General features: G+C 27.4%; 1 protein-coding gene across 6 annotated transcripts in view; it reads right to left on the bottom strand.

The window, feature by feature from the left end:
* The window catches only part of LOC127278900 (tolloid-like protein 2), a 45,651-nt gene extending 23,128 nt beyond the window's left edge, over positions 1–22,523 (bottom strand). For 3 of the 6 annotated variants that reach the window (XR_007842563.1, XM_051300836.1, XM_051300841.1), the window contains exons 1-5: positions 22,148–22,523; positions 13,784–13,882; positions 12,276–12,365; positions 3,710–3,887; positions 1,021–1,047 (exon numbers count right to left, since the gene is read on the bottom strand). Coding sequence is in view for 5 of the 6 variants with exons in the window: in XM_051300836.1 (XP_051156793.1) it covers positions 1,021–1,047; positions 3,710–3,887; positions 12,276–12,365; positions 13,784–13,874 (386 nt within the window). In the remaining variant the exon portion in view is untranslated. Of the gene's footprint in view, positions 1–1,020; positions 1,137–3,709; positions 3,888–12,275; positions 12,366–13,783; positions 13,883–22,147 lie in introns of those variants that run through there. The other 3 variants (XM_051300837.1, XM_051300838.1, XM_051300840.1) reach the window with 3 other exon arrangements.

The following is a 22,523-nucleotide window of genomic DNA, read 5'->3' on the forward strand; positions in this document are numbered from 1 at the left end:
CCAAGCAACGAATTCTTCCTGAATCAAATTTAGAAAGCGTACGATTTTTTCACATCAGAAAACGAATATTCAATACGTAAATCACAATTTGAGAGTTTAACGAAATTAAAACTCTGCAAAAACAATGTAGTAAGTTTTAGTAATTTTTTTTCATTTTAATTTTTATTTTATCTCGTATAGAAAATATTAAATTTTATAATCAACAAAACCATCATATAGTGTCTTTAAACTATTTCGCAAAATACATAATTTATTGTAAAAAATTTATTAATATATTTTTATTCTTGATTAAATTTTTATATGGTGAGCTTACAGTAACCATACAGTAAGCATTATATCATTTAATTAAAAATAATTTTCTCCATAAATATTTCTCCTTCATGAAAAAAGTAAATTTTTATATATTTTCACCTAAATGCATGCTCTTGGTAAAAACATCAACTTCAACTGATTCGCAACATTGAAATTTACAACTCCTGTGATAATATTACAATAATTTAGAAACGACAAGCATTGAATTAATATTATATATGCTTTTTTAGCATCATTTTTAGGGTTTCGAGGCCCAGGGCCGAAAGCCTTATAGTTTTGCTTTGGCATCCGTCCGTCCGTCCGTTCGTTGTACACTCGAATGGTTCTCATGGAAACAGATACCATAGCAATAATCGTCTGTCCGTCCGTCTGTCGTACACTCGTATGGTTTCCATGGCAACCATTTCCATGACAACCATTACCATAGCAACCATTTCCATAGAAAACATTACCATAGCAACCGTTTCCATAGCAACCATAGCAATTCACAAATAATGTAATTACAAATTATTTATTATATACAAATAACTTTTTATCTGAATTTAAAAAGCCACGAAACCCTAGATGTAGGCGCTTTGCGCCTGCTCCTTTTCCTGATTTTTATTATTATTTTTTGTTTCCATCAGTTCAAAATGAAATGAATAAAAATTTTGTTGGTATTAAAAATTATGAAATTTTAAGGGGGAAGAAAATTTTCATGATACTCACGCGGGTATCTCTCCAACAGCAGATCCACTGCAACACCCCAAGCAGCAAGCACAAAACATACACAAATTCGTATCAACGAAATACATAGAAACAATCCTCATAATCACCATGATTCTCTAAAAGCAGGCCTTTAATTAACGAAACACTCATCACAAGCGCAAGCAATTGCCACTTTAAAATAATTTTTCAAAAAATTAATTATTAATATAATTCAGAATCACAGCATTAAATATCATCACTCAATATAATAATCATTGATTTAAAAATTAAATATTTGTAAAAGATTAAATAAATTAATATTCAATTATTATTAACTGTGAATAAAAATTTATATAACGAGTCTTCGTTTATCTGTTCCTTAGATATCGTTTGTTGGAATACATGATTATTCCTCACATTAGACCTGTCGGAATGTTTGTGGCGTCGAATTAAAAAAATTATCCAATTTTTATTTAGCAGAATTTTATAATGAGTCGAATTTTCATTTCAAAGAATTTTGATTTAATTAAATTCTGATTTGGTAGAATTTCCATTAACTGAACCTTTCTATGGCAAATTTTCTAATGAATCGAATTTTCAAATATTACAATTTCCATTTAACAGAATTTATTTCTAGCATAATTTTTATAAAAAACAATTTTTATTTATTCGAATTGTTCTTTTATCGAATTTCTATTTATCCAAATATTTATTTGATAATATTTTCACTGACTAAATTTACCATTAACATAATTTATATTTTACAAAATTCTTATTTAACAAAACTTTTATTAAAGACAATATTTAGTTGAATTAATTTTTTTTAACAGAAATTTTACTTACAATTAGATGAATTTTTAAGTGAGAGAGTTCCAATGTAACCGAATTTAACTAGTTTGAATTGTCATTTGATAAAACTGTTACATATCCGATCATACAACCGACCGAAACATTTCAGCGGGAGTTTTAAAATTCACCAATAAAAAATTATCAAGAAAATTGTGATTGGTTGATTTTAAAACTCTCGCTAAAATATTGCGTTCAAATGTATGATCGGATAGGTGAAAGATCTATCAAATAGAAATTCGACGTTTTAACAGTTCTATCAAATGAGAATTCGGACAAGTGAAATTCGGTCAAATAGAAATTCACTCACTTAAAAATTCAGCTAAATAAATAAAAATTAATTCGAATAAATTTTAATTTTATTTAATAAAAGTTTTGTTAAATAAGAATTTTGTAAAATATAAATTACATTAATGGTGAATTTAATAAATGAAAATATTATCAAATAAATATTTGGATAAATAGAAATTCGATAAAAGAACAATTCGAATAAATAAAAATTGTTTTTTTATGAAAATGTTGTTAAACATAAATTCTGTTGAATGGAAATTGTATGACAGATTTGAAAATTTGATGTATTAGAAAATCTGCCATACAAAAATTCAATTAAATAGAAATTGAATTTAATCAAAATTCAGTGAAATAGAAATTCTTCGATATGAAAATTTGTCTGATTATAAAAGCAACCTTATCAAATTCTGCTAAATAAAAATTCGACACTACAAAAATTCTGACGCGTCTAATGTAGGGTAATATCATACGTTCCCGTTTGTTGATCAATAGAATAGTTAATTTTACCCTCAGATAATAGTGAACTCATTCCTGAAGGTAAGTAACTTCCCATCATGATAATTTGTTTTTTTCTCTTAGGATATAGATTTCGGTGTGATGACTTGATTTTGATGGTTGTTTTTTGAGAATTTTGCATATTCACTGTTCTCTTAAATCAACTTTTAATTAATATAGAATAATTTTTATAAATTTAAGATGAATCGTTTTTAACTAAAAAAATAACTATACAGTTTAATCATAAGAAAAAATTAGGTACTTTAAATGTTAAATGAAATAATCCTATCTCAAGAATATTTTCTACATACATATTTGACAGTATGTTATTAATTTTCTTTTCATGTATGACAGCTGTTGACTCTCCTAATATAATTACTTTAACACTTCATTTTCCTCCTCGCAGTTTTTAGAATTATACATATAATGCCTTGTAATTTATATGTTGTCCATTTATAATTGAAAAATTTATATTAAATAAAAATTTCAATTTCGTTATATCAAAAAATATTTTTTATGTTAAATAAATATTTCCTTAAATTACATTGAAAAAAAATTATTTGATTCAAATAATCGGTTATTTGACTATTATCAAATAAATATTTACTTGAACCCGAGCTAAATAATTTTTAATGAATTAAATAAACTGTATTTGAACCAATAATTTCTGTATTTGAAACAAATATCATTTTATATAATAATTATTTGATACAAATAAATATTTATTTAGTAATAGTCAAGCAACCGATTATTTGAATCAAATAAATTTTTTTTCACTGTATCAATTTTTTTTCTTTGACTATATAAAAATTGCACAAATTTTTCCGATTCAAGGGAGCAATTATCTTAAAACTGTTTCTTGGGAGCTGTGCTAATAATAAAAGTTTCTCGATCCTTTGATGAATTCTTTTTTTTTATCCAAAAAAAGATATGAATTTTGTTTTTTGACGACTGCAATTCGCATAACAACAATTCTTCAGCTTGTGCAATATACTGCTTTGAACTCTATTGTCAATTCTGTCATTCTCATATGGACCTGTACTCGGCACAACATGCTGCAAAAATGTGGAACACTTACTCTGGTGGCTTGCCTCGAAGACCAAATGTATCAAAAACAAGTTCCACTCTTTGCTGTGGTCCTGCGAAAAATGTATAAACACACTGCCTTGTCTCTCCATCGAGAATTGTCATATTAGGTGCATGAAACGTTCCATTTTGCGGTCCATCGGGGATGCTTATGAACCTCTGGTCACACCCTGTCAAAATAAAAAAACAAATGCTAATATTTTTTTTTTCAATCTGTGAAAATATGTTTTTTTTTGTTATTTTTTCTTATCAATTCTCTCTTAATTTAAATTATATTAAAAAATTTTTTAAATTCAGAAACATGTTTTTATAAGATTTTCTTGCAAACCGTTATTAAGTATTATTGTAATGGTCTTCTATACACATCCTAATTCTACGTCAAGTACTTTTTCGACTATTTACTGAACTGATATTCACTCTTAATATTTTTTTCAGGGACTCTCACGGAACAATTGTATCGTACCTGGTTTGGTACTATTCGATTATCAACTTTAGAATCGTATCGTGTCCGGATACGATACTAATAGCAACATGAGAATCGTATTGTATTCGGGCACGATACGAATAAAGACTTTAGAATCGTACCTTGCTTATAAACAATTTTATTATTTTCAGCCAAAAGTTCTGAACGTTCAAATGAACAAAATATTTTTTTCAATCTATAAATTATTAAAACTTATGATGGAAATATTAAATTTTAAAAACATACTTAGAAAATATTATAATATAATATACTATTTCGTGAAACGATACGATTTTAATATTACAAATTGTATCGTGCACGACACTTTTCACCTATTAACTATAATTGTTTCGTGTCTGGGCACGACACTGTTCACCTATTTACTAATTGTATCGTGTGGGGGTACGATACGTTCCATCTATTACTAATCGTATAGTGTCTTGGACCAGAGCCGATACGATATTCATATATCGTATAGTTTCGTGCAGGTGACAGTTCCTTATTTTTTTTACTGTCTTAAAGATTTTTGTATGCTGAGCTACTTTTCTTTTATGTATCAAAAACTTTAAACGTGTTTTTTCGCGCGCCGTGCAATGTAGCTCAACCAATTTTAATTAAACTTACCACAAATCTTCTTTATCTTACTAGCTATTGCATGACCAGCTCGCTTTTTTAAAAAAAAATTTTAACAATTGTTTTTGAACATTGTTTATAAAAAAAGTGATTTTTTTCAAAATGGTCCTAAATTTAAAAAAAAATAATTTTTTTTAGTTTTCTCTTCGTTGCGCAAAGCGTATTTGCATATTTCAACGGTAAAAATTTTGATTTTTAATTTTAGTTGAAATTTGTGACCTGTAGGCTGCACGGCGCAAAATCAAAGATGCATCTTTAAACATTTACACATTTCTGTAAAAGGACTTTATTTTTTATTGCGTTGTTAAATTTTTTTAATAAATAATATTAAAATCATAAATAGCATCAAATTTAATTGATTACAATTCGATGGAAAAACAAAATAAAGTGGTAAGTCAACAATATTATGCGAATAATTTAATAAGGTTAAAAACATTGCCAATAATATTAATAATAAATTATTAATTTTAATTTCATATAATTTTAATATCATTTTTTTATTAATTTTTAACTATTTTTTATAATTATAATAATTGCTAACAATTAAATTTGAAAATGAGAGTTTGCTCGATTGCAAAGCAAGCACTTAATTCATAGTTTTTTCGAAAACAAACAACTTTTCTAAAGCAAATTTTTTTTCATTCAACTCGTCAATTTAATAGAAAAAAACTAATTTTCCAGTTTTTCTTTAAATTGTATATTTTTTTCACAATTACCCTGGCGGAATCATAAAATCGGATTTAAATTGAATTTGATTTAATTTTGATTGAGTTTGATTAGGCGCAGAATTTGGCCGCTAATTGATGAAATTTGATCAAATAAACCATTGCTAATGAAAATTTATTATTATTTTAATTGATTTGTGCAAGAATTGAGTTCAATTATGCATTAATTAAATAGTAATTAATGCACTTATTATTATTAAATTAACACATAATTGAAATCAATTCTTGCACAAATCAACTAAAATAATGATACATTTTCATTAGCAATGGTTTATTTGATCAAATTTCATCAATTAGCAGCAAAATTCTGCTTCTAATCAAACTCAATCAAAATCAAATTTGATTTAAATCCGATTTTATGATTCCGCCAGGGTAATTTTAAAAAAAAATTAATGTACGCAGTCGATATAACCTAAAAAAACCACTTTTTTTATTTTTCTCGTTAATATGTAGGTTTATTTCAGCAAATTGTTGTTTATTAATTAAAACATAATAATATCTCGCAACGGTTTTCTTAGTTTCTTTTTAAATGACCTGCAGAATTTTTAAATTTTTTTTTCAGTTCCTGTAAAAACAGTGAATTGGCACTTGTCCCTTTTTATTTTGTCATTCTACCATTTAAATGACTATTGAATAATAGAGTATTTTATTGAAATTTCTTAAAATTAAAATAATTATTATCATGTTTTCATATAAAATTGCGTAAATTAGATAATATTTGTGGTGGCTGACTATCGATGTCAAATTTCAAAGACGGTATAGTATTAGGCCGGCCGGTCAACTTGCTGCACCTGTACATGGATTAAAGACAGCAGAGAACCCAAGCAGCACGGTATATCCCCTGAATATCCCTTGGATACCACCGTGGAATATTTCCATGATCTTCCAGGAAAATCAAAATGTCCGCATCATGGGAATATTCCATAGTGACATTCAGGGTATATTCCAGTTACATTGAGGGTAATATTAAAGGAATATTCCAGTGATATTGAGGGAATATTCCACGGTTATATTGAATTTTTTTAAGTGTTGAAATAATAGAAATATGTTATAAATTGTTATTTGAATAAGCAGGAAGATTAAAAACACATTTTAAAAAAAATTCAATATAACCGTGGAATATTCCCTCAATATCACTGGAATATCCCCTTAATGTCACTATGGAATATTCCCATGATGCGGACATTTTGATTTTCCTAGAAGATCATGAGAATATTCCACTGTGGTATTCAACGGATATTCAAGGAATATAACGTGCTGCTTGGGAAGTCCGACACCTAGAATATAATTTAGTCTCAATGTTCATTTATAATTTCGTGTAAGTAGAATATTCATGTACAACATATAATTTCCCATACTCTTTTGCAATAATGTAAAATTAGCCTCATTTAATAATTTATACTTTCGTAACTTCGTAATAATAAAAAACATAACCTCACTTCTTTCTTATCCACAATTTAATCTTTGTTATTATCAATTTTTATTAATACTAAATAATATTTCAATATTTTTATAGTAATATTTATCTACATAGAAGTATGTATTTTTTGGGGGTGGTAGTGATTCTACGCAATTAAACTCTACGAGGTGAAACTCAACGCAGTTAATCGCCAAAAGTTTTGACTATCGCAACTAACTGCGTTGAGTTTCACCGTGTAGAATTTAATTGTGTGGAATTTTTTTTTATTTAAAAAAATTAATTTAAATTCATCGTATATATTTGTGTATAGAATTATCTGGAGTTCAATTTAATGGCGTAGAACTAATAATTTAATTAAAAAATAAGACTAATATTTTATTGTGTTTTCGAGTAGAATTATAAATGAAGATTTTTTTATGTAGAGTTTAATCTTCTAAAAATTAATATTAAAATAAATTCAATTGTGTAGAATTTTAAAAAAATTTATTCAAACAAAATGTTTTTATTTGCGTAGAGTTTTCTGGTGTTCAATTTAACAGCGTAGAGTTAAAATTTAATTAAAACAGAAAGAATAATAGTTTCCAATGTGTAGAATTTAACGGTGCGTAGGATTTAACTGCGATGAATTAAATAAATTATATTAAATTTTTATCTAATTATAAAGTGTAGAATTGTTTCGTATAGAGTTTATTTATGTAGAATTAATACCACTTGCCTAAATTCATTATATAGAGTTTTCCTGTGTAGAATTTAAATTAAAAAATTTAATTTAATTTAAAATTATTTTACGCATAAATATTGCTACGAATCGACGTGCTGGTATACTTATATAATAAACAAATAGACAATCTAAAAGTGATTTTGACCCACATAAAAAAATTATTGAACGACGTTATTTTTTTTTCTTAAATCATTTGGGTCCTAAAAACATAAGGTGATCAAAAAAAAAAAATTTTAATTTTTGACCATTTTAGAATTTTTTTTCTTTGAAAAAAATTATATTTTTGAAAATCCATGTGAGAGATTCTGAAGAACCATTAAAAAAGTGTGGGAATAATTTGACAAAGAAAAATAGTCAAAATTGTGAAAAAAGATAGATATTTAAAATATAATTTTTTTAATAAGACTTTAATTTGTGATCAAAAATTAAAATTTTTTATGACCATCCTGTATGTTTTATGGACCCAAATGATGCAAAAAAATATAACCTCGCATTTAATAATTTAAATTTAAGTGCACCCAGAAAAAAGATTTCTTTGAAAAAAATCGTTTTTTTAAACAAAGAAGAAAGAAATTTTTTTCTTTGAATGATTTTTTTAACCTAAAGAAAAATTTCTTTGAATCAAAGAAATATTTGTTTCGAACTTAAGTACGCTGAGTTGTCACGACTGCTTTTGCGCAGACTACGTAAATTAGTAAACAGCTGTGTGTGCCTTATTGCAGCGTGTTCATGGCATGATAATTATAATCGGATTTATGGTCTAAATGTTTTGTATTAATAGCTAAATTTTGTTTTAGTTTTTCTTACAGTGAGTGATAAAGAAGTTTGGGAATTGTTCGTGTCTTTTGATGGGATTTACGAGTGATATGTGAAATGTGTATATAGTGACTCGCAGTGTATTGATTGTTTTCTTCTTGATCAAAATTCTGCCATGAAGTTTTGTTCAGTGTTTTACATGTAAAAATTCGCATGAAATTAATTAAATGTCTTTGAAATACATTTCAAGTATTTCAAAAATATTTAATTAATTTATTATTTTTAAACTATAATTTAATCAAAATACGAACGTATATACAATCTCAAAAAACGAAATAAATATGTAACAAAAATGTCATTTGACATAAATGACATGATACAAAAATGTCATTATGGTAAAATCACATGTGTGTCATATGCATTTCGGTTAACTGACATTTCTGTCACATGTCAATTGGTCAATATTCATTGGCCTCAAAATTTTTCATTAATTATTGAAGCATTAATAGGTTAAAATTTGGATAATTTGAAACTTAAATCAATTAAAATTTTGTTAAATTATGGCGCACTCACACCTTTTTTGGCTGCCTGCCTGCCTGCAGGTTACCATGGCAACGCACGAGTGTGAGTGAGAGAGAAAATTTGAATATTCAAATTTTTAAATTTTCTGTCGCACTCACTCTCATGCGTTGTCATGGTAACCTGCAGGCAGCCAAAAAGGTGTGAGAGCGCCTTTAAAATTCGAATAATTTGAAAATTCAATCAAGTAATCTTTAGATATATTATATTGAAATTTCGTTAATATTATGTTTCGATTAATTGAATTTACATTTGATTAAAATTTTAATTTATTAATTTGTTTCGACCAATAAAAACTAAAATAAATTGATTGAAAGTTGGATCATTTGAAATTTAAATTGAATTGTCATTTGTATCGAATTGAATTTAATTAAATTGAAATTTGAATGAATTAAAATTTGAACAGATTCGAATTGGAATAAATTGAATTTTGAATTGATGATTGATTAGAATTAGAATGAATTTAAATTTATTAGAATTTTAATTGCAATAAATGTTTCAACTAATTTAAATTTAGATTCTGTTTAGATTTATTGAAATTTGTGAAATAGGCGATAATCTATTATCCCTTCCAGAAGAAAAAATTGGTAAAACTTTTTACATATACCTCGACATATACAGAAAGTAGGTACACATACTTTTTTCTGTAAATTTGTTCAATTTCCCAATTTTTCCTTATTTTTCCTGAATTGTGGCTACCCTGGCATTACAGTCTCACTTTAAATTTACATAACTTCTTAGAAAATACTTCAACTTTAGAATGAAAATAAAAATAAAAAAATTAAATAACCAAATGGGTAAAACTTGAAAAATATAATGGTTAATTATAAGAAAAAGGGTGTTAAAAATGTTGTTTTTAGGGATTTTTTACTTTTATGTAGAGGACAATAATTTACCAAATAATCAAGCTGATTCAAGAATTTTTAATTTTTTACAAGGACGTTTTAGAAACAGTCCCCCATATATGAATCAGTATGGGTAAGTGGTGGTTTGTCTTTATCGTGTTCCTTTTAAAACTCATGTCTCAGCGGAATCTCCTCTAAGGCCTTTGAGATTTGTGATGTTAGTTCAAGTTGTTTAACGGTTTGTTAATTCCTGTATAAAGATTATAACTGGCATCTGGAGGTGAGGGAATTTGTGGTTAAATACTCTTTTGAAATTTCTGTAGTTTTCATTGTTTTATAAATGTAAAAAGGGTATGAGTTTTAGTTTCCTATATTCTTTCAGTCAAAAAGTTAAATTGGATTGGCTTGTAACTTTGATAAATATTAAATTGTCGTTCTGCATGAGAGTAACAAATTCCTAAAATATTAGCTCATAAATATTTGTTAATAAAGTCTACAGAATAATTATATTTTTTACTAATACTTGTTTGACAAATTGATAAGATTTTTTGAATGAAATTTTTTATATCAAAGATTTCTAGCTCTATTAATATACGTTATAGAGGAAAACAATTTTTACTCAATACGATAAGATAATTAACTCAAATTTTGGACCAGAACTGTTTAAAAGAAAATTCAATATTCAATCTATACCGATCAAATAGATTGATTTTATAGATGATATGAATATCTATTTCCACTTAGAATTATATAGTCCCTGTGGGAAATTGTCAATCTTTACTAGTATAGGCATAGGCTTCTCCAATATTGACTGCTAATACATTTGCATTTACGCTAGAAACTAGATTGGGTTCCAATATTGATCCAAAATTGCCTATTTTTATTGCCTTTTTTAGTTATATGTGGGCGTCCGCATGAAAATGGACCACTTTGTCGGTTTTAGTTTCCGAGATAATCACAATTTTCCAAATACCGAGAAAATAATCAATTTCAGTCCATTGTAAAACTCGTGATTTTCTATTTTTCCCAAAGTTTATTACTACAATAAATAGTACACGGAGAGAAATAGATGGTAAGAATTTATGATCTTAAGATGGTAAAAAGTAGATGTTATCCGGTACGATCATAATGCTACTAGGTACTATCAAAGATGTTACAAAAAGTATGGTTATGTTACCCACTACAATCTAGATGTTACTCCGTACAATCTGGATAGTAACTGATAGAATCTAGATAGCTGTCCGTATATGTAAGATCAAATATGGTACCTGGTACTATCTAAATAGTACTCCGTACCATCTATTTCTTTCCGTATACACATTGGAAACCAAATACACGGAAAAAAATTTCTTGTAGCGAAAACACTACAAATTTCAGAAAAGACAATTCTATAAATTGTCATGTAGACTACTCTCTAAATTTGAATCAGCGAAACGTCGCTAATTTGCAGCTATAAGTATGCGGCTGATTCAAACAGCGTATATACACTGATATAGTGTATATGCGCTAATTATCAATATACGCTGCTTGAATCAGCTGCATACTTATAGCTGTCCAATCAGTGATTTTCCGCTGATTCAAATTTAGCAAGTATAAGAAAATTGTGTTTCAAACACATAAATTGGGAACAGCACAATCCGATTTAAATATTTAAACTCGACAGATGATAAAATTCTTTTAATTGATTTAATTTAATTTAATTTTCCTTTGCCCTTAGTAATTATTTCGCTCGTATATACTATATAGATATAAGTCCAACAGTACCAAAGTGATCAAATAAATATTTGCGTTAATACATGTCGAACAATCCGATATATAGTCTAATAGTTTTTAGAATCGCTGATTACGAATTTGAGGTCAGTTTTTAAAAATTCAAAATAGCGGATCTAATATGGGACGCATGAATAAGTTCTAAAAAAAATTTTTTAGAATTATGATTTGATATAATCTTATTCTATAGAATATTAATTTTGTAGAATATTTATTTGTTAAAATATTAATGTTTTATAAAATGCAAATGGTCGAAAATCAATTTGACAGAATTTTTATTTAGACGAAAATTAATTTGCCAAAAACACAAATTTCAACACAACTTGTGTCTTTTGAGACTCTTTTATTGGCTGACATTAAAATCTACAATTGCCTGTAACTAGAGAAAAATATTGAAAAGTAACGTCAAGAATATAATTAAATGATTTATTCAATTATTAATATAAATACCGAGGATGAGAAAAAGTACACAATTTTTGATAGTGACAAATATAAATTAAACTAATGATTAATTCTGAATATTTAAATATATACTTTATCATTGTCTGGTTTTCCAGATACAAACAACTATAATCGGATTTATTTATATAATTTGATGTTCTCTGCAAAACTAATGAAACAATGGCTAATTATGTAAAACACATACTTGATGTTTTAGCAGAGGTGAAAGCTCCCGGTGGTGGTGGCGGCGGCAGTGACGTGAACTGCAGTTGTGGCACCTCAATTATCTCGTGGGCTGAATTTGAGGATAGTGATGATTCATAGAATGCGAACGATAGATCCACCGCCACCGGGAATACACCACATTATATTAATTTAATTCTGTCACTTCAAATTTTAATATTTGTCTAAATATATAGAACAATTTATGTAACAATTCATTCATTTTTATGTTCGAAGAACAAAGTTTATTTTTTATATATAATGTATAAAATTTAATTTTTAGGACTGCTGTGAAAGCTGGTATTCCCTAGGAGAAACTAGGTTATGCCATTATGAAGGTCAATTTTCTAACATAAATTTACTGTACATTATTTGTTAAATTTCATATTCACATTTTACATATATTATATATTAGTAGACAAACAGCAGAAACACACACTGCTAAAAATTTAGCTGAGATCTTTAACTACCGTTATTGGATTGTTAACTGGAAAGTAGTTAAAGTATGTAACTACTTTTTTTAGTTATAGTTTAATTCTGTGTGTGTAATTAATTTAACTATTTTTTATGGAGTTAATAATTAGCAGTTCAGTTTACTAAAAAATGTAGTTGAATCAACTACAAAAACTGAAACAACTACAAAATCTCGTTTTGCCTTTAACTACATTCTTATAACTTTTTAAATTCAGTTCAGAACCTATTGTACTAGGAAGTGTAGTTAAAAAGTAGTCAAATCTAAATATTTATTTCAGTGCGTAATCATTGGAAATACCTTGAAAGATGCGCAACGTAAGACGAAAGTTTTTCAATATCTCTTTAAATAAAACTTCAATAAGACTCAAAATTCGTTAGGAAATTTGTACTGTTCCACTCTACTACCCTCTGTCATAAATACAATATTTTATCTTAAATTAAATTAAAAAAATAGTTGTATAGGGTCAGTTGGGGTAAATGGGGACAAAATCTCTATTTTTCACAAATTACGTAAGTTTCTTCCTTTAAAAGGTAATATTTGAGGGTTTATTTTTTTTAAGTTGTTATTTATGTTCCCAGCATTAATTGAAAATTTCATAAAATTCGGGGTAAATGGAGACAGCATAGTTTCTAAGAAAATTTTAAGAAAAAAGTTTCCTTAAGTATATTACTGTATTAAGGGATGAAAAAACTTGAAAAAAATTTGTAGTAGATATATAATAGTTGAACCAATTGAAATTTTTTTATTTTTTTTTTATTTCAGTATTTTGTCTCGCATTTGAAAAAAAACAGACTTAAAAATCATACAAAATTTTTTTCTTATTTTTTATGACTCTCATAACATAAATTCACTTGAATTTTTTATTTTGTTAATTTAGTTAATAATGACAAGCTGTCCCCATTTAAAACTGTAAATTAAGCTCCAAAACCTCTTGTCCTCATTTACCCCAACTGACCCTATTTATTAATTGAAAGCAGCATCAAAAATATGTTCTGTAATTATCAATGAAGACTTACCTGTAATAGCAAGCGGACAGAGTAATAGGAGGAAGATGGAGGCAAGTGAAACGAAACTACTCCCAGAGGCGTGCCAGAATACTGAAGCCATACTGCATCCTGAAAAAACTTTATTATTTTATTTGTATGTCTACTATATTTTTAAATATTCTATTGACGGTAAAAACCGTCTTTATCAAACTTGAATTAAAAAGTTCGGTGATGGATTCAAGGGTAGGACCATTACCTCCCCCAAAATGCGAAAAATTGAAACTAAACAAAAAATTACCACATATACATACGTGGAGAATGTATACATTTTGATAAACAAATCCGAATTTTAATTTTTACACTGAAAAAAAAGTCTGGTTAAAATAACCAGAATTCTGGTTAATCTAACCAGAATAAAAAGTTATATATACCCTTACTACTTTTTCTGGTTAAAAGTACTAGAAAATTTGGTTAAAAAATTCTGGTTAATTTTACCAGAATTTCAAGTTAATCTTACTAGAATTTCAAGTTAATCTTACTAGAATTTTTCTAGTTAAAAATTTTTGGTAAAAAAATTTCTGGTTGATCTTACCAGAAATTCTAGTTAATCAGAGAATTAATTAAATTTATTATTATTATATTATATTATAAAATATTATAAAATATGAATTAAAAAAATTTGTATTATGTACATATAAATGCAATCAAACAATAACACCTTTACACTGCAATTCTCTTAATAATGTTTATTTAAATATGATTATTCAGAACTAAAATTCTGATAAAACGTGTCGAGCACGTTTTCAACATAACCTTCAAACTATTTTCCACACGAAGGGGTTTGCCGTTCGTCAACAATTTTTTCACTTATATTATAAAATTAATTAACCAACCTTTAAACAGATCTTTTAATTCTGCCAAACCCCAATTTTCCAGAGCTTGGTTAACTTTTTCATCCATTCTTGCGATCCGCACGATAAACTATTCGAAAAAGAACAACAGACGCTATGCAGTGTCCGCGAACGCGCGTTTTTAACCAGAATTATTTTAACCAGAATAATTTAACCATACTTATTTAACTAGAACTGTTTAGTCTTTTTAACTATATTTTCTTGTTAAAATAACTAGAAATTTTTTAACCAAACGCATCTAGTAACTTTAACCAGAACTTTTTTTTCAGTGTAGCAACCGTAAAGTAGGTTGTAATTTCAATACATTTAGACCCTTGACTTTAATGAAAGATACACTTAGTGTACTCTACTTTCATACTCTCAGACCCTACAATTTAAAAGAAATTGTAAAGTTCTTTTAAGATCTTTATACTGAAACACGGCAAATAAGTAAACCATTTGTCGTGCTTCAATCAAGATCTGACAATGAGGAGATCTTTCCAAATTTTTGTTTTGAAATTGTAGGAGCATAAAAGTAGAGTACATAAAGTGTATATAACTATATCAATAACTTTCAATAAATGTTTTTGGAGTCGAAGTAAGGTCTAGATGTATTGAAGTTACAATCTACTTTACAGCTGCCAGAAGTTAAAATAGACTAAGAATTCAGGTTCAATGTAGAACTTAAATTTCGACTACATATTCGTCCATGTTTAGATAGTTCTAAATTTTTCAGGGATATTGATCCAACATTTGCTCTAGGGATTGTTATCCTTAGGTGCAAAATTCCACGAACAAAATGAGGTAATATTTTTTTAAAGCCCAGGGGGAGGTATCACCCCTAGTTGCGCCACTACTTTGGGGCCAGAGAAACTTTCTAATGGGGGAGATGGTACCCTAATTCGATTTATTTTTGAAAAACGTAGGACGGCCCCAATAGAGGTTTGTGTTCTAAATCGTGACATTCGTGTTGTAATAATGTAAGTAGATAGGTCCTGGTCATTTTCTTGGTAGTTTGGAGGTTTTTCCATTTTTCTCAAAATCTAAATGCAAAAAGCTATAACTTATTTTATTTATTTTCAGTGGGTTTCTCTATTAAAATCGGTATTGTCCGGTTTATTTTCTGAGGTTTATATTTTCAATTTACGTGCGTCTCTTCTACATTGTTTTATCAATTAGAATAATTAATAGAGCGTAAAAAATATTAAATTATTTTTTTTGTTTTTCTTAAAAAGTTTTGAAATAATTTGCTTTAATATCTATTTAAAGTATAAATGTTTACGAGACATTTTTTTATGATAACATTTCATTAAGTAATTTTTTTGATTTTCGTAATTTTCTTGTCACATTTTTTAAGTATCAAAAAGCCATTGTCTTTTGCCATAAAGTTTCTAGAGTTTGGCAGATATTTGCTGAGCTTCGCAGATGAATTTGATTAAGAATTAGTTGAAGATTAACTTTAATAAATGTTCAGAAAATTTCTTTTACTACTGTGTTGTTTTTAAGTGGTTACATGGGTCAAAAAGTCCAAAAAATGTATGTCTTCTTATAATTTTTATTTTCATATAATAAATAAATTATTTTATTTGAACACTTAGTTACCTTAAAGTACACTATAAAATAAGTTATAAAATTTTTGTTAATAAATATTAATAAATATTTTAAGTTTATGGCCTTAGGTCCGTAAGTGTAAAAAATTTAAAAAAGGTTGAAAACTTTTAGATTTATAAAAATTTAGTCTTTATTTTCTTTCTCTCTAATGCATTTTCGTTATGAACGCAGCTCATCAGGACTACAAGAAATTTATAAAATTATAATTAGAAAAAACATGGTTGGCACGTTTTTATTTTTATGTTTATATTTTTATACGTCACTTATGTTTTAGTGTTTTTTTATTGTTTTTTTATGTTTTTTCACCAAAAAATGTGCACCAATTTTATTTAACTTAATTGTGTTCCATCTTAATGATGTGAGATACCATAAGTTTTTTGTTGGTTTCATACCTTCCAAATAATATTTTTAATCGCTTCATAATGCGGTAAGAAAATCTATAAAATTTAGCATAGGTATATTAATTTAATTCTAAAAAATGGTTTTTTTCTAATTATAATTTTATAAATTTCTTGTAGTCCTGATGAGCTGCGTTCATAACGAAAATACATTAGAGAGAAAGAAAATAAAGACTAAATTTTTATAAATTAAAAATTTTTTAACCTTTTTTAAATTTTTTACACTTACGGACCTAAGGCCATAAACTTAAAATATTTATTTCAAATTAAGGTCCTAAAAAGAATAAAATACTGATTAATAAATGTTAGAAATTAAACCAATGGTAACAGGTTCTTTGAGACCCCTTCCAAAACAAGTGATTTTGCGGTAGCCACGATATCTATAATAAAACCAAATATTTTCTATTAGTAGATGAGTATAGCTCGTGATTGAACGAAGGGTTTTTTTTTAAAAAAATTGAATTTTTGGCAGTTTTTTGTCACAAATTACGATTTTTTGAACAATTTTATTTAGACCATGTAAAATCGGTTGTAATGAATAGAAGTGTGCCTTTTAAAAAAATCGGTTTATTAGTTTTTGAGAAATCGTTACTACCAACTTCAAAAATCGGATTTTCTTTATTATTACATCGGATTCGTTTGAAAATCTTTAATCTGGGGTTTTTGGGGTCGCTGATGACGAATCTGGTGTCAGTTTTCCAAAATTAAAAATGTCTGATACAAAAAGGCGGACTAAGTAATTATTAGTGGTTAAGATGTTAGAAAATTTTCAGAATCGTAAAAAATCATAAAAATTCTAAATCATTTTCTAACATTTTAACTGCGCGTTAATGAAATCTCTAAACATTATTTTTATTAATAAATCGATATTAAATTTATTTATTTTTCAGAAAGAAGTTGATCAACTAATCTTTTATGACAACTTGTATATAGTAAGCGACTGAAAATACATAAATTGTTTTGTTTTTACATATTTTTTGTAATGTCATTATACTCGAAGGCAGACCATAATTCTATTTTAAAAAGAAAAAAGTAGGGCTTCTTACATCTGACCTTTTGCTTTATAAAAAAACCGTCTCTCTTAAACATACCTAAATATAATTAATTAATTTCTTAGCTTAATGCCTCGTAAATTTTCATTATTTAAATATCAAAGGGAATTTGAAGAGCTTTTTAAGAGAACCAAATAAAAAAATTATAATTTAATATTTTTTACGTTTTATTTTTATTCTAATCGATAAAGCAGAGTAGAATGAAATATAAACCTCAGAAAAGAAACCACAAAATTGGATAGATAAATATTGCTGAAAACCCTTAAAACCGCAATAATAGAAGCGATTTGTATAGTACTGAAAAGAATATCTATATAGATATTATAGACTTTTCATTTCATTCATATTAAATTATTTATATTTTTCATTCAAATTAAATTTTTACACTAAAATTGACACAGAATTTTAGTGCAAAGATTGAGGCTCCCATAAGATCAAAGTATATTTCATTAGATACCGTAACAATTTTGCAACAAACTTTTTTCCTATAGGACAAACTAAATTTTACAAAATTTTGAATAATTATTAGATTTTTATGAAATTTGGTATTTATATAGGATTTTTGGTTTTGTTATTTACATTTTTATTTTCTAGTTGGAAATATGATAATTATTTATTCCATTTTATGTTTTCAATTTTACAATGGTTGAATTTTCGAAGTGCGTTTTACAATGGGATCAAGTTACAAATCCTATAGAATATTTACAAAGCAAAAATGTGATCATCGATGAATCAAAGCCCTTTGACCAATGATGTAACCTGAAGTCACATATGGAAACTATTTTGAATTCTGATGAGAAAAAACAAAAATTTTTAATTGATGAATTATGTAGGTGACTTTTTTGAAATGCTCTCATGTATTAACATTTTTTCAAACTTCTTAACTCATTAAGGCCCATAGATTACATAGCGTTTCTAACGTTAAACTAACAATATTGGATTCATAACATAACCGAAAAAAAGATACACCTATTTTTTCTTTTTGCAAAATAATTTGTTTATCTAAATTATTTAAACAATTTAATAAAAACAAAATTTCAATTTTTTAAAAACTACACGGAGAAACTTTGAGTATTATTTTTTCTTAAACTCACTATGTATTTTTAGTAAATTGACTACTAAAGTGGAGAAAAACTGCAACGATATCAATTTTTCTTAGTCTGACTACTAAAATTTGTTATTCGATCGAAAATTAAAAGGTATTAAAATAAGCTGCAACGCTTATTATTTTAATTCAATTTTGCCTATTTTTATACCAAAATGGATTAAAATAAGCAAAATTGGATTAAAATAATAAGCGTTGCAGCTTATTTTAATGCCTTTTAATTTTCTGTGTTGGTGTTTCCGCTGTCTTGTCTTGATTAATAACTTTGTCGTATAAATATTGTATCGCACCTAACCTCACTTTTACTGACACGAAGTAACTCAAATACACTTCAACTTTACAAAAAAAACGAAAATAGTGTTCATTTGAAACTGATTCTCAATAATTAAAAGAATTATAAGCTTGGATATAAGAGATGTACATCACAGAAAATTAAAAGGCATTAAAATAAGCTGCAACGCTTCTTATTTTAATCCAATTTTGCTTATTTTAATCCATTTTGGTATTAAAATAAGCAAAATTGGATTAAAATAATAAGCGTTGCAGCTTATTTTAATACCTTTTAATTTTCTGTGATGACATGATATATTTTTTGGGGGGGTTTCATAGACAAGCTCACATGTGCTCAGAAGAGTAGGTACTTTATGTTTTGAGCACCCTTAACTTCATAAAAAAAGTATTTTCGATGTATAATCTAACCGGATTGTGAATTTTTCTTAACTTGACTACTAAATATTGAAAAAAAGAGGTCATATATTGTTAAAGAGACTTCTATTAAATCAGAAATTTCGTCTTTTTCTCGTTTTTTTCCCACTTTAGTAGTCAATTTACTAAAAATACATGAGTTTAACAAAAAGTGATACTTAAAGTTTCTCCGTGTAATATCAAATGGCAGCATTGGTTTTTATAAATCAAATTTTTTTTATTAAATTGTTATTAAACAAATTCGATAAACAAATTATTTTGCAAAAAGAAAAAATAGGTTTATTTTTTTCGGTTATATTATGAATCCAATAGTTAGTTTGATGCTAGAAACGCTGTGTAATCTATAAGCCTTAAGAGGGGAAATAGATGTAAAGCTTCAAAAAATTCAATTTTTCAAAAATCGGTTGTAAAACTATTGGTAAATATAATATGAAAATTCCAGACGAAAATTTCGAGCTGTTTAAAAGTTATAAACAATTAAGTAAGTGTCCCTCGATAATGGGTCAGGGGGTGCTAGGGTAAAAACACGCCATATTGGATCCGACATTTTGAATTTCTAAAAATTGACCTTAGATTCGAAATCAGCAACCCCGAAAACATAGTATACGCAGTACTGTTTGAAACATTTCGATTATTTCCAAATTGTGTTATTCAAACGGTTAACCTCTGACACTTTTTTTCAAACACGTTTTTCTCGAAACGACTTTTTTCGAAATTGTGTACACTCTAGCTTAAAAAGTTTTTAACCAATCATTTTGAAATTTAGCGGGTAGTTTCTTTATATAAATACACTCTATTTGAACCTTATTCCTGGACAATATCTTTGTTTAATTTTAGTTTTTGTTATAAAAAATAGCATGAAAAACTGGTAAAAAATCATGTTTTTTGTTCATACCCCTCTAAAAATGAGTGATTTTACTCATTTTTTTATGGAAATGAGGTTCACTTAAAAGAGATACATATAAAAAAGTATATTCTTTGTGCAATTAATTTCAGATAAAAATTGTGATTTCCACAATGTACACAAACCTCTGAGACGGATTCGCGACCTACAATGTGCGGCAGCAGATATTATTATGTATTAATTTTTGGAGAAAATGATTGAAAATTATCAGAATATACTCTCAAATATGTGTATAAAGTAACCTCGCAATAGCAATAAATTGTATAAATTCCTTATGTATTAAAAAAATACACAAAAATCGCTGCAAATCGACGCCCTACACCTATTTTCCCCCTTAATGGGTTAAATGCACAAATGCTTAGAAAAAATTATAAAATATATAATGCAGAGTTTTTCACTACATTAGGTGAAAATTTTTTAAAATGATAATGTGTAAGCCGTACTTCATTCAATTTTTTGAGTAAACGTTATGCATTTCGGTTAGAAGTATTAGCAAATCTGGTTAAAAAATTCTGGCCTATTCTTATTAACCTTTTCTAGTTAAAACAAGTAGAATTTTTCAACCAGATTAATCTGGTAAATTCAACTATAGAACATTTTTTCACTAGACTTAGAACTATGGAGCGATAGAGTATAGAGTATCATTATAGATCCTTTGAACTCTTGGCCACCAATAAGCCTTAGAAAGAAATATAAATTTATCTGCACTTTCATATTAATAAATCATAATGGATATGCAAATTTACAACATAAATATATACTACATGCAGTGAAAGTCTGAAAGTTACGTGATAATATTTCCAAGTGGAAACGAATAAAAGATTTAAAAATTAGATCCGTTAAGTGGATCTTTGTTTTTTTTTGACTCATTGCGAATGCGGAACACGGAAAAACGGAGACGCGTGGTGTGGTTTAAAGTGATGGATCGAAGGAAATCTTTGCGCGCGTCGCCTACTTTTCGAGATGTGTGCGATCGTATTCACATGGAAGATATATATTTGCCACGCCCTTGACGTACGGACGTTGCTCTATTTGTTGTCCAAAGGATTAAGTGAAAATAACGCGAGCTTCAATTCATGAGAAGTCATTAACCCGAAAAATGATCAATGCAGTTTCTCCCCTGTATATCTGATATACGTCGTGAGGAAAAGAAAATACATTGCGCACTCCTTTCATTTAGGACCTTATATAAGGAAATCAATTATAATACTGTTTCATTTGCAATGATAACAAAAAAAAGAAAAGGTTAAACTAGAAATTTAAAAATTTGAAGGGAGAAAATAGGACGAATGAGGGCAATAGGATCTGCTGAACCGCGCCCATGCGCTCGGCAAGAACAGTGCGATGGTCAATAGTCTCTGATTATCTCTTTAGACACTGTGACTCACGTCTTAGAAAATCAGTATTATCGAATTATCTCCCAAAAACTTTATCTAAATCAATCACCAACAAAAAAGAATCCTATTCTCACAATCAGTATTCTTAATACTTTTCGTTTGTTTTGATTCATGTAATCAGCAACTTTTATTCGTGCTATCATTGGAATTAAACACAAAAATAAAAGTTGTTACATTTAAAAAAAATGTACTTAATTCGTATAATTTATAAAAATATTATTATTTAGTAATAAAAGCAAATAAATACGAACGAAATATCTAGTCTTTCTCTAAATTTATTGTATCACTGTTAGGAAATCATTATCCATCGATGATTAACGTTATTGACTTACCAAGGTCGCTTGCATTTTCGCAAAATGTCCAAATGTTGAAGACGTAGATTCAGATTTAGCATTTAATCTCCGTTTGATTCAATTTGAGAGTCGCATCGTATATCACTCTATTTTTCATAATAAAATATCTTGACAACACTCACACAAGACAAGAGCAAGTTAGTTTGCACTTTTTTTTAAGTGCTGTAATATTTTTATAATGCTGCACTGAACTATTTTTTTGCACGGTTACATTGTCAAAGAAGACACGAGAATCATTTAACCGTCCGAGTAAATCTCGTCAGAATAATAATAGTTGTAATGCGGTGATGACACCATCACAGATTCCAGATGCACTTTTTTTGAAATGTACCACGTTCCGTCCACCCCAACACGC

This window comes from Leptopilina boulardi, unplaced genomic scaffold (genome assembly GCF_019393585.1).
Source record: "Leptopilina boulardi isolate dan_hultmark-lab unplaced genomic scaffold, ZJU_Lbou_2.1 LbouV2_213, whole genome shotgun sequence".
NCBI lineage: Eukaryota > Metazoa > Arthropoda > Insecta > Hymenoptera > Figitidae > Leptopilina > Leptopilina boulardi.